Here is a 14,251-nt window from a genome sequence, read left to right on the forward strand (position 1 = left end):
AGGACTACTTGAGCCCAGGAGCTCAAGGTTGCAGTGACCCTGTCTTTAAATAAATAAATAAGGATAAGATGAACAATCTGTTCCTCTTGCTGCAAGAAAGGTGCATGAACTTATTCATTATTCAGTCTCTTTTCTTCATGAATGAACACACTTCTGTAGTCCTTCTCCAACTTTCATGTGACACATTAACCCAAACTCATATACTCAGGGACCTGGGATGTACACCATCAAGAGGCCCAGGGCAAGCAAGCTGTATTTTTTATCTTAAAGTCATGCAATTTTACATTCTAAGTGGTAACACACCAGTGTATATTCTGTTTACATTATCTACCATCAAGTAAGACTGACACTGCAAGACAATGAGCCATATTTATTCTGCAGCTTCAAATGCACCCTGCACTCTGCTGTGTACTCCAGAGACTGCATTTCCCAGTTTGAGAAGGACCAGTTAGGTGAAACTGTATTCTATTCTACAAGATGACAATAACAAACAAATTGGAAAATCATAGGACAGTATAAAGTGTACAAACTTTGAAGTTTTAAAGAAGCCCTGGGTTCAAATCCCAACTCTGCAACTTACTGTATGACCTTCAGTTTTCTGTAAAATGGGGCCTAATACCAATTATCTTCTTGAGTTGTTCTGAGGATTAGAAATTATAAAAATTCTAGCACAGGGACTAGAACTCAGAAATTAGTAATTATTCTCAAAACTGCCTGAGGCCAGCCTTGACTAAACGTATGCACTGATACAAAGATGGTGGTTATGGAAGCCTCACTGAGAAATTTAACGGGCAACAACTTACAAAGATCTTTCCACATAATACAAACTCTAAAAACTAAACTTTTAAGTCATTGCAAAGCTCCTCCAAAGGAAGAAAAATAAAGATGCAAAACTAGTATAGATGATGGATTTCCTGTGGGCTAAAAAATCTCAAAACTATTAATAAATAGCTTATGACTTAATAATCTGAAAGGTAAAAACCTGAAAGAAACAGTGGGAAAAACATGGACTGAGGGTCAGGAAAAGGCAGTTTCTCTTCAATTCCATACCACTCAAGCTGGGCACACAGCATATTTCTCCAGGATGAAATCCTTCATCAGCACAGAGAAAGGGCACTTTGGATAATTCTTCCTTTCCATTTTTGATATACACAATAGCACTGTTTATGTAAAAGAATAATGCACAGCACCTTGGATGAACAAAAGGCTGTAATTTAGCCAAGGCCTCTGCTGACAGACTGGAAGTAAAGGCAAGAAAATAATTGAGATTCAATTATTACTTCAGTGATCCTCGCAGATGTCAGACTCATGAGCACATAACACATATACAAGAGTTATACACATGGGCATCAGGTCACCTCCCACACTACACCAAACCAGAAGGATCTGCACGGTGAGAAAAATCACACTATTCAGAACGAGCAGTTTCTTAGATTAAGTACCAGAGTCATAAAAAAAAAAAAAAAAAAAAAAAAAACCAAAAAACTCCACATATATGGCTTCCAAAGGAAACAAAAAAAGCCCAAATAACTACTTTGCAAGCAAGCCTATACCTAACTAGTGAACTGTCATGCTCTACATGTAGAGCAGATCAACTGCATAAACTACATTACTTGAATTTACTCCACATCAAAGCGATAGTTCAGTTTGTACTGACAGATGGAATAAACTACCTGTAGAGTACAAGCAAAAGAGAATATGCTGAAATGCGAGCAAAAAATAAGGATGTTTCAGTAAGGAGACTAAAAAGAATAGGTAGAAATCCATTTTTATCCAAGTCTTGAGATGAAGAGGCATTCCATTCAAAGATGTCTGCTTTCTTTAAAAAAGCATATAAGAATCAATCACCTGGGGAGCTACAGTATGTTTACTTTCTTTATATCACAGCAATGGCCCACCCTACTCCTCTTTAAAGAATCACCAATGTTGAGAGTCACTACTATTGATGGAAGAAGGCCACAGCTTTCAGGAATGTTGTGGCAAAACATTCCTGACTAGTAATAATAACAAATAAATAATAAATTGATAAGTATTTCCTGACTGTGACAGTTCTACTAGGTTGGAGCAAAAGTAAATACTGTTAATGGCAAAAATCGCAATTACTTTTGCTCCAACCTAATAAGAAAAGGTCACAACTCACCACATCTTAACGCTGGCCAAATTTTATGAGTGTGACAGTAAAAGAAGATGAAACAGAACAAGATCTAAGGGAAGATCACCAGGCTATGAAAAAGAAAGAATAAAAATATCTTCTCATGAATATCAAGTTTTAAGATAGAAGAATAGAAAATGGTTAGACAATCCAAAATATAAAATGCCCTCAATTTTCGGTCTCCAATTATGGCAAGTAAGCAAGGATAAAAAGGACCCTGGGACTGAGCGACCATATCTAAATTGGTCAAATTCAACTTCCAGTCAACTTCTGACACGATGGATAACCTTACAGAATATCATAACAGAAAAATATTCAGGGGGAAAAGAACAAAAGTCAAGTCAGAGATATCTGTTTTTGTAGGAGGTGCCAAAGAGGATCTCGAGAATATGATTCTTCTGTGGCGGTCACTGTCTTGTCTTAGAGATCAGTTTTTAACATCTCTACCTAACTCCATTTGGAATTTCATTTGGTTTAATGTTCTCAACCCGGGCTGCAAGACTAAAATAACCCAGGTAACTTTTTAAAAATAGCAATGTCTAGGTCCTGCCTCCCAGAGGTGATATTTAATTACTCCTGGACTCAAGTATTGATAGTATTTTTTTTCTTTATAGTTTCAATGGCTAGAGAGTATTTTTTTTTTAAACTGGTAATTATGTGGGACCAATTCTGCAGATAGAGTTGAGAACCATATGGTCATCAGGAACCAGGCAATACTTTGTTAGCAGTACACCACTGACCTCTATGGGTGAGGTTCTGTTAGAAACCCATGATAAAAGTAGTACCAACAGTCTAGTGGCCTGGTTGATAGCCTTCCTGAAATGATCACTGAGCTAACCTAAATGCTGCTTCCCAAACCACCACACAATTCTAACCATGGCCATATTTTAAACAGGGGTTTGGGTTGAATTCTACCACTTCTAGCTACACTATTCTCCCTACAGGGCAAAAGAAAGAGCTTTAACAAAATAATTTAATAAGTTTCTTGTCCTCTGAATTAATTTAAGGGAGAGGAGGAGCCCTCTTTCCAGAAGTCTGTTTACTACTGAAGTCAAGAGAAAAAGGGCCAGGCATGGTGGCTCACGCCTGTAATCCCAGCAATCTGGGAGGCTGAGGGACGTGGATCACCTGAGTTCAGGAGTTCGAGACCAGCCTGGCCAACATGGTAAAACTCTGTCTCTACTGAAAATACAAAAAATTAGCCGGGCGTGGTGGCGGGCACCTGTAATCCCAGCTACTCGGAAGACTGAGGCAGGAGAATCGCTTGAACCTGGGAGGCGAGGTTGCAGTGAGCCAAGATCACACAACTGCACTCCAGCCTGGGCAACAAGACTGAAACTCCACCTCCAAAAAAAAAAAAAAAAAAAAAGAGAGAGAGAAAAAGAAAAAGGTATCTGAGCATCTAGGTAGCTATAGTTCAAACACTAAACTGAAGTAGTTCACAGTGGTCACAAGATATTCTATGTCCTTACTATGCAAAATGTTGCCCATGGACCAGCAGCTTCAGTGTCACCTTGTTAGAAATGCAGACTGTAGGTCTCACTCCAGACCAACTAAATCATCTCTTGCAGGCTCAGTGTGCTGGCTCACACACGTGTAATTCCAGCACTTCCAGAGGCCAAGGCAGGGGGATTACTTGAGCCCAGGAGTTCAAGATGAGCCTACACAACATAGTGAGAACCCATTTCCACAAACTAAACAAAACAAAACAAACCCTCTCTTGTACAAAATCTTTAGGAGATTCAAGGTATATAATTTATTTTGAGAAGCACTCTGTAAGGCAAGGATGCATTCAAAAAATGGCTTTGAGGATTAATCTTCTCTTTAGGTAATTTGCATAAGAACAATAAAAGCATTTTAAAAGTCCACTGCCGCCTTAGAAACTCATCTTCTTCCACACAGGCAAATTTAGGTCTTCCTTGTGATGTTCTCGAAAAAGGAACCTTGATTCTCTGAGTGAATATATATTTAACCACATACGGATCCAAAGCAAAAATAAGGGCTTTAATTTCTTCTCATCTTGATTTCTGGGATATCTTTCAATCTCAGAATAAGCTGAAGAAAACTGCACTGTAAACAATTTCTGGGGCTATAACACCAAGGATACCATTTTAGTTCCCAAAGTCAGGAAATGTTAAAATTTAGAGTTACATAAAAACATAACTGGGCCTATCTAGCAAACGTTGCATATTTAGAAATCCAATTAGAAAAACAACAACTTTCCCATCCCCAAAAGAATATCCCTTACATAAAAAAAAAAGGAAATAGGCCTGTGTGCAACTTTGGCTACTACAATCCAAGCAGGTTCTAACAGCTTTTCCCTTTGATACAATACTTGCAGGAATTCTAATGCAGATGACTGGGCAGCTATGTAAAATATGATGACAAAACCCATTGGTTTTGGAGTTGGCATGAGCTAATACAAAGTCAAATGAAAGTAACATGTCTCTATTTTTGTATGCTTATAGTGGGTCAAGCAGGGTCCTGGGTCTGGCAACATGAAAAGGCAGGGCCTCTTTCTCCCCTCTATCCCTTGAACTTTGTTTCTCATTTTTAGGTTCAATGAGTCCACCTTTACTAAGCTTCCCCACCAGGGAATGTAATAAACTTGAGGAGGATGCAATATTTAATTTGTGGTTGAACGTGAACAGAAAAGGAAGAGCTATTTTAATTTTATAAGGGATTCTTAGGAGCCTCCATGAACATTTAAATATTTGTCACTCTCCAGAGACTATAAGGAGGCTATACAGCAATATAAGTAGAATGATCATATGAGGAAGCTATTCAGTCAGTCAGTTTCAATCATTAAAGATATGAATATAAAAAGTATTTGCTTATATTCCCAAGAAAGACAACAGAAGTGCTCATTTGTGTCAATATAAGCTGGAGTCCACAGCTTGGTCAATGTATAAATTCTAAAAGCAGCGATTTTCCATTAGTAAAATGCACAACCCACAGAGATATGACTATAACCCTATTTCCTTAGACTCTCTGCTAGCCAAAAAGTAAATGAACCTCTACTGGCTGGTATAAATCCCAGACATAAAACTGCTCATAAAGTAGAAGACAAGATGCCAGTATATGCAGCAGAGAGTGCAGTTGTTTTGTGTCTGTCATATCTGGGAACACATATTTTCATATCTAAGATGTCAGCCCTCCAATGATATTGGTAAATAAATCGTTGTTGGGCATCTTTATAGTCACTGGGTTGACAAAAATCTCTTTTGCAAGGATCTAGCTAGAAAAGCCTCTCTAATTCCACCACAGTTAAGTACCTACTATGTAGGCAGTCATGTAATAGACTTGTTATTTTTCTGGCCTTCTCTTCATAGATTGATGGTCACCCTTAAAATTCATTTATCTTGTACAGAAACAAAAAATAATTTTGGTTCCCATTGGTGGCAAATGTTCGCAGGTATTCTGGACTTTGGAGCCTTTTAGTATTAGAATCCTGGAAGCTAATTAAATTGGAAGTATGATAGAATGGAGTAGGTGGGGAAGAAGGGAAAAAAAGAACCAATCAAGCAGCCCTTCCCAACTGTAATAAAGGTACATTTTACTTAAAAAAAAAAAAAGAAGAAGAAGAAAAAAAAAGGCTGCCTCAAAACCTTTCAGAATTAGGGCATAAGTAAATAAAATATTAAAAAGGCAAAGGTTTGAAAGCCTCAAAATAGGATGATTTGTGTGAGGTCACTTTAATGCCGTTCAGGTCAAAAGGAGAATTTATGTGGGCTATCCAGAGTTAAGAGCTAGGAACAATAAACAACTCTGGAAAAGATACTAAACATTAAAATTGCTGAACAATAGGATGGTTAAATGTCAAAAGTTCTATTTAGAGGCAGGACAATGAAATAATCCCATACACTTGCAGACATACCCCATTACCGATGATGAACAGTATTAATTATAATTTTGTCTTACTAAAGACAAAGAATCCTGTCCTTTATCAAAGGACACTACTGCTCATCAAGGAAAGGTCTAGTTCTAAAAAGCTGAATAATTTAAAACTCTCTAGCATATCAAGAACTAAAAATAACCAAAAGAACAAGGGAAGAAAGATGCTTACCAGACTATCTAGTCCTCCTCCTAGGAGATCCACTGCTCCCATCTGCATGGAGGACACCTGTGGCACATTGACTGGGGGACCGAGGTCAAGGTTTAAAAGATCCCCTAGAAGATCACCTTGAGAGGGGATAACCTGAGGCTGTTCCAGGTTCGTTGCAGTGGTAGTGCCAACAGGGCTGTCACCTGCATCAGTGCTAAAGTCACATACACATAAAATGGAGAAAAGAGAAAAGTCAGTTTCACCTAGGACATAACATCGCAACAACAGTGAAACATATAGCTATATATAACTATCAAATACAAGGGGGAAAAACTCTCTGATTTTATAACCATTTGTTTATGTTCATGAAGAGATAATAGCAATTCTTATTTTTATCAAAATACAGTTGCTAAAATGAAAATAAATTATATTATGTAAACCTTGTCAGTTATATAATATAATTGGTCAATTTTAATTAAACGTCTATGAGGGAACACTGTAAGGAGAATTCTATGGTTCTCTGTAGAAACTGTAAAATATATGGTTCCTGCCCTGAATGGCTCACACACCAACAAAAAAATCAGCATTTACAAAATGAATAAAAAGCAAGTTTACTGTGTAACAGCAGAAACATGTATTGTGTGTCTGCATAATTGATAGGATACGAGAGAGAAACACAACAAAATCAACGGTGCTGATTCTAAAAGCTTCTCGGAATGGTTTTATGAAGAACTACCAGAGAGAAACCTCCAAAGAGGAAGAGAAGGTTTGTACAAAGGCACAGAAATGAACAATTTGACTTTAGGGGTGGTGAAAAAATTATATTGGCAGGAGCAGAGTTTGGGATTGGTAAAATTTGGAGGAAGAGAGAATAAGGAAAATAAAACTTTGAAAACTAGTCTGGAGAGTTGGTTTTTTTTTTTTTTTTTTTTTTTGAGACGGAGTCTCGCTCTGTCGCCCAGGCTGGAGTGCAGTGGCGCCATCTCGGCTCACTGCAAGCTCCAGCTCCCAGGTTCACGCCGTTCTCCTGCCTCAGCCTCCCAAGTAGCTGGGACTACAGGTGCCCACCACTGTGCCCGGCTAATTTTTTTTGTATTTTTAGTAGAGATGGGGTATCACCATGGTCTCGATCTCCTGACCTCGTGATCCGCCCACCTTGGCCTCCCAAAGTGCTGGGATTACAGGCGTGAGCCACCGCGCCCGGCCAAGAGTTGATTTTTTATATGATAAGAAATGCAGAATCACTTTTATTTCTTGAACAAAGAACAGAAACTAAAAATAACATTAGAGGAACATTATTCTAGCACCTGTGTGTATAATGGACTGAAGTTAGGAGAATGGACATGAAGATCAGCTAAGAGTAATCTAAACTGCTACTGTAATCAACAATGTATGAAATAACAATAACTCAACAGGCTATAAAAATAAAAAGAAAGTGGTGAGTTTCAAGACATGTTAAAAGGACTAGGTAGGAGAAACGATGATCTTTTCAATAAATGGTGCTGGGTTAACTGGATAGCTATGTGGGGGAAAAATGAACCTTGGCCCCCTATGGTTCACAAGGTAAACAAAAATTGAGATAAATCAGACTTAAATGTGAAAGGTAAAACCTAGTTGAAAACGTAGAGTAGCATCTTTATAAGCTTGGAGAAGATAATGGTTTCAACAAAAAGCAGTAGCCACAAAAGAAAAAAAGTAATAAACTGAACTTCATTAAAATTAAGAACATGTCTTCCAATGACACCATTAAGAGATTGGGAAAAGATATTCTCCACAAACTGAGAGAAGATATTCACAACACATATAACTAACAAAGGACTTGCATCCAAATTATATAAGGAATTCCTACAAATCATTAAGAAAAAGACAAATCATTAAAAATAGGCAAGTCTCAAAAGAGGATACAGTAACATGAAAATGTGCTTAGCAACTTTACTCATCAGGAAAATGCAAATTAAAACTATAACAAGACACCACTATACACTCACCAGAATGGCTAAAACTAAAACTAAACTACCAAGCATTGCTGACAATGTAGATAGATGTATGGAACTCATACAGTGCTAGAAGGAGTATACACTGGTACAACTGCTTTGGAAAATTGGCAGTGTCTCCTACAGCTAATTAGAAACCTATTCTATGATCCAGCAATTCTACTCCTAGGTATATGCCCAAGAGAAATATATACATAAGTCTACCAAAAGACAAATACAAGAATATTCACAGCAGCCACAAACTAGAAATAACCCAAAGGTGCAATAGAAGATATAAATGGTATATTCATGGAATGGAATACTACACACCAATAAAAAGGAGCAAACTACTAAAAACACAGATTAATCTCACATTATGTTGAGCAAAAGACACAAGACACAGAAGAGTAAAAACTGTAGGTTCCATTTATAGCACACTCAGGAACAGACAAAATGAATCTATAGTGATAGAAATCAGAACAGTGGTAATCTCTGGAGTGTGCACACTGACAGTAAAGGAACATGAGGAACCTTCTAGGGTGCTGAAAATATTCTATATCTGATCAGGGTAGTGATTATATGAGTGTATACATATGTAAAAATTCATTGAGCACTAAATGCTAAGATTAGTGAACTAATCTATTACTAACAGATTGGACTAATCTATTACTTAATAGAAGCAATAATGTTAATATAAGTAACATGAAGATATTCTCCACCGCATAAGCTTATATCAGACCGGAATAATCCACTGACAGCCTAATATTAATAAACAATATAATAAACACCCTATTATTTATACTGTTAATCCAACACAGGTATGCTCTAAGGAAAGATTACAAACAGTAAAAGGAACTCGGCAAATCTTACCCAGCTTGTTTACCAAAAACATCACCTCTAGCATTACCAGTAGTAGAGGCACTGCCTGCCCAGTGACATATGTTCAACGGAAAGCTAATTTACAAGGAAAGTGTCCAGGAAGCCATGATGAAAAGGCTTTAAGGCTTTAAGAAAGAAGTAAAAAGGGGAAATGATTTCATACACCTGACAAGAAATAAATAAATAAATAAATAAATAAAATCTTTCACAGAGTATTCTCTACACATGAAATGCTGTCATCTTCTGACATATACCATTTAGAAAATGTGACAGAACACATGGTTCTATCAGTATGTCTAAAAAGAAGGTAGAATAGGTATCATGCACATATTTTTCTCCACTCTAATGGAAAGGAATGAATAATATGAGAAGATAAAGTGAGTTCAATGAAAAGATATAAATGATCCTATAGATTCTACAAGAATATGACACATCATTATTATACATCTTTCTCAATGGAAAATATAAGAAAATTAATATAAAGACATTTCCAATTTTAAGGGAAATAACTGCATAACTGTCATTAAAGCAATATTTTTTAAAGGTGAGATTTTTCTGAATTAGACAACTATTTACTACCTCACCCCCATAGAGCAGCTGACAAGTATAAGCATAGTAAGCAATATCCAAGTAAAAATCACTTCTCTCTTTCCCAGATGATTTTAAAAGACCTAGTGAAGTGAGTATTTTTAAACCTCTAGAAGATGCAGAATAAGGTTTAAAGTGTCGCTTTGTTTCCTGAGAGTTGTATCACTTATTAACCTCACATTGCAGAAGAGAACTAGGTAATGTCAATACTATTACAGACATGTCATTTGCAGCAACGTATCATTCCCATTTATATCAAAACAGATTTTCTCTGTACTTGCATTTTTTTAAAAAACACAAAACATGCACAAATGACAAAAAGGAGGTTATCCAAAAAGGAACCACAAAAGAAATTGTGAAGATAAGAACTTAAAGGCTATTAATCAGACAAAGGCCTTATGTAAGACACTTTCTTTTTAGACAGTTTAAATGTTGGTTCTCTCTCTCTGTGTTTAAGAAAGCGTTGTTTTTGTTTGTTGATTCATTTCCCCACTTCCATGTGAGGGTTAAAAGTTATCAGGAGGCTAGATACAAACACGGTTACAGAGGGAAGTTACAACAGAAAATCCGTATCTACATCGAAACTTGAAGCACAGACTGGGAGAAATTCTTAGAAGTTAAATAGTCTCATCTATAGAATGTTAAACATGTTTGCCTACAAGGAGAAACACACTAACTTACTATAAGGACTAATCCTTATGAAGCTCACATCTCCTCTGGATTAAAATTATAGCACCTGCTGTAAACCCAAAGATTCAACTCAATTATGAAAGATTAATAATCTCCTTGGGTGTTGCTGTTTTTTTTTCCTTTATCTGTATCCACAGTCTATTTACATAGAACCCAAAATGCTGACCACGCCAATTTGTAAAGCAATAAATCCTACACTTTGGCCATTCACAAAAACCACTTAAACAATAATATATATTAGACAATGGTACAAGACACTCATTAATAGAAGCCCAATTATTCTAACTACTCTGGGAGGAAATCCTACTTCAATCAAGGTCTACTATGATTGATGAAGGAATCAGATTCTGAAAAGATTCTGAGATACCCATTATAAGAGTTTATTAGAGTGTTTCTTCTCCCTAATTAGAATTTTAAGATAGCTACAAAGCAAGAGCTCCATGTTACCCAAGAGCCTTTTCATAACAATTTCCTTGCTGATATGGCCAATATAAAAAAGTACAGGTAACTGAAAAACTAAGTCCACATAGAAGTTAGGCCTTTTTTTTTTTTTTAAATAAAACAATACTGAAATATTATTTCATTAACAGCTTTACAGCATAAGTTATACCTGCTAACTATCCAGAAGGCTCAACAAAAGCTACAGTAATGGATCAAGATGGCTAAATGTATACACAGGCTTTTTTCCAAGTTTTCAACTATGGGGTTATTTCTAGTCTCTTCTTACTGCAGACTTAAGCAACTTTCAGACTTTATCAATTTAGAAGGTCTTCACCACAATTTTCTAAAGCCATAATGTACTCCTAGATTGGAACACAGAGGAGTCTTTCACCCATTTTATGTGTGGTCACTGGTATTCAGATGGAGCTCCCTGGGGTTGTATAGTAGTAGGTGTCCAAAAATGTACAGCAGTTCTTTTCCAGACTATAAAAGCATAAAGAAGAGCAACTCTGTCTAAACAGAGTCATTTCTCACTCAGAGACAGTTCACACCTTCTTACCTCCCATGATGAATTGGCAAGTGTTTACGATGAATTCCATGACTTCCTTCCACAAAAGCATTGGGAGGCTTATGATACACAGAGGCCAAAGAACCAATGTGGCAGATTAGCTCATCCAGCAGAGTTGGCTCAATAAGGTCTGTCTCCTCAGAGATCAGTGGCTTCTCAGACAAGACTACTTCTTTAGCTGTGACAGGGTCAGTTGAGAGAAGGCGCCAATAAATATAGCCCCGGTCTCGAAGGTCAGGATTATCAGAATCCTAAAGAAAAGGCAAAGGCAAGGAGGTGGAGATGAAACTGTTCTCCATACAGAAACCCAAACTGCTGGATTTATCATCAACCAATGTTGTAGTGATTTATGCAGACTGGGTATTAAGAAGATACTTCAGGCTGGATGTGGTAGCTCGTAGCTCATGCCTGTAATCCTAACACTTTGGGAGGCTGAAATAGGTGGATCACTTGGACCCAAGAGTTTGAGATCAGCCTGGGCAACGTGGCAAAACCTTGCCTCTACAAAAAATATAAAAAATCATCAGGGCCAGCCAGGCGCAGTGGCTCATGCCTGTAATCCCAGCACTTTGGGAGGCCAAGGTGGATGGATCGCTTGAGATCAGGAGTTTGAGACCAGCCTGGCCAACATAGCGAAACCCCACCTCTACTAAAAATACAAAAATTAGCTGGGCTTGGTGGCGTGTGCCTGTAATCCCAGCTACTCAGGAGGCTGAGGCAGGAGAATAGCTTGAACCCAGGAGGCAGAGGTTGCAGTGAGCCGAGATCACGCTACTGCACTCCAGCCTGGGCAACAGAGTAAAACTCTGTCTCAAAAAATAATAATAATAATAAAAATAAAAACATTATCAGGGCAGGGTGTAGAGCCGCATGTACCTGTAGTCCCATCTACTCAGGAAACTGAGGGAGGAGGATCACTTGAGCCCAGGAGGTTGAGGCTGCAGTGAGCCATGACTGCACCGCTGCACTCCAGACTGGACAACAGAGTGAGACTCTGTCTCAAAAAGCAAACAAACGTGTTAACTCAACATGGTCCTAATATAGTCATAATTCCGTAATCTCTAATGTTTCAAGGGATGTAACTATAAATTAAGATGGGTTAATCCTAAGACTCAAATTCAAACAGAAATAAAGAATAGAAAAACAATGTTTAATCTGGCAAAAGTTAACTGGTTGAGACGGCCTTGGGACATAAAAATTTTTTAAACTAGGGCCGGGCGCGGTGGCTTACGCCTGTAATCCTAGCACTTTGGGAGGCCGAGGCCGGAGGATCACCTGAGGCCAGGAGATTGGGACCATCCTGGCTAACACAGTGAAACCCCGTATCTACTACAAATACAAAAAATTAGCCAGGCAAGGTGGCACATGCCTATAATCCCAGCTACTCAAGAGGCTGAGGTAGGAGAATCACTCGAACCTGGGAGGCGGAGGTTGCAGTGAGCCAAGATTGTTTCACTACACTCTCGCCTGGGCAATAAGAGCAAAACTCCGTCCCCCAAAAAAAAATTTTTTTTTAACTGCTTTAAATATTAGCAGGCTTATTAATAACATATATTATATCTTCCATATATTGTACCCATACCTTCTTCCTTCATTCAAATATTTATTAAGTATCTCCTATTGAGACACTGGCTAAGCCCTGGAAATAAAGAGGTAACAATACACTGCCTGACTTTAAGGAGCTCACGTAATATTAACTATTTCAATAGAGTATGAAAGGTACTATTATCTAAATAATCAAAAACTGCTAAAGAGAGGACATAACTGCTTCTTCCAAAAGGAGTAACACTTGAATTTGGTGGTCTTGTTTTGTGCTATGGTGGTTTTTAAATAATTGTATACATGTTCATGGCTAAAAATAAATTATTACCAAACACACCACATCACAATTTTTAAGTGTGTGACATAAAAAAAAAATCTCCCCCAATTATCCAACCCTTCTCCATCTCAACTCCCAATCCCCCAAATAGCCATGATTAGTAATGTGGTATATATCTGTCCAGATGGGTCACACACACACATACACACTTATTTCATATAAAACCAGTTTCATATTATATATACTGTTCTGAAGTTGCTCTCCATGTTGATATATACGACTGCACTTTTCCACTGTAATGCCCACTGCACCATTAATTATTAGTCCACTACTGAGGGACATTTTCCCTGTTGCCCATTTTTCCCTTTCTACCTTTATTATTGTTTTATTTGTATGTATGTATGAATGTATGTATGTATGTATGTATCTATGTATGCATGTATTTTGAGACAGAGTCTTGCTCTGTCACCCAGGCTGGAGTACAGTGGCGTAATCTCAGCTCACTGCAACCTCTGCCTCTCGGGTTCAAGTGATTCTCCTGCCTCTGTCTCCCAAGTAGCTGGGATTATTGGTACGCACCACCACACCCAGCTAATTTTTGTATTTTTAGTAGAGACAGGGTTTTTCTATGTTGGCCAGGCTGGTCTTGAACTCCTGACTTTAAGTCATCCGCCCATCTCAGCCTCTCAAAGTGCTAGGATTACAGGCATAAGCCACCGTGTCTGGCCTATTGTTTTCTTTATTGTTTTTGTCATCATTATAAAGTGGCAATAAATATCCTGGTACCTACCTCAAAAGTATGTCTATATGATGGCATTTATTTATGCACGAGTTATTCCAACAGCAACTTATTAAAGGCAACAATAAGTCCCTGTTTCAATTTCTATATTTCAAACTCATAACCAGACCGGGTACAGTGGCTCATGCCTGTAGTCCCAGCTACTCGGGAGGCTGAGGCGGAAGAATCATTTGAACCCAGGAGGTGGAGGTTGCAGTGAGCTGAGATCAAGTCACTGCACTCCAGCCTGGGTGACAGAGTGAGACTCTGTCTCAAAAAAAAAAAAAAAAAAAAAACAAACCCCCAAAACCCAAAAAA

The 14,251-nt window shown here is 37.8% G+C and overlaps 1 protein-coding gene across 11 annotated transcripts in view; it reads right to left on the bottom strand.

Moving 5' to 3' along the window:
* AP2B1 (adaptor related protein complex 2 subunit beta 1) overlaps nucleotides 1–14,251 on the bottom strand; it is a 141,732-nt gene that overhangs the window by 62,358 nt on the left and 65,123 nt on the right. For all 11 annotated transcript variants that reach the window (XM_055388444.2, XM_055388441.2, XM_019027218.4 and 8 more), the window contains exons 13-14: nucleotides 11,328–11,587; nucleotides 6,219–6,411 (exon numbers count right to left, since the gene is read on the bottom strand). In XM_055388444.2, the coding sequence (XP_055244419.1) occupies nucleotides 6,219–6,411; nucleotides 11,328–11,587 (453 nt within the window). The remainder of the gene's footprint in view (nucleotides 1–6,218; nucleotides 6,412–11,327; nucleotides 11,588–14,251) is intronic.

The sequence above is a fragment of the Gorilla gorilla genome, chromosome 4 (genome assembly GCF_029281585.2).
Source record: "Gorilla gorilla gorilla isolate KB3781 chromosome 4, NHGRI_mGorGor1-v2.1_pri, whole genome shotgun sequence".
NCBI classification, from domain to species: Eukaryota; Metazoa; Chordata; class Mammalia; order Primates; family Hominidae; genus Gorilla; species Gorilla gorilla.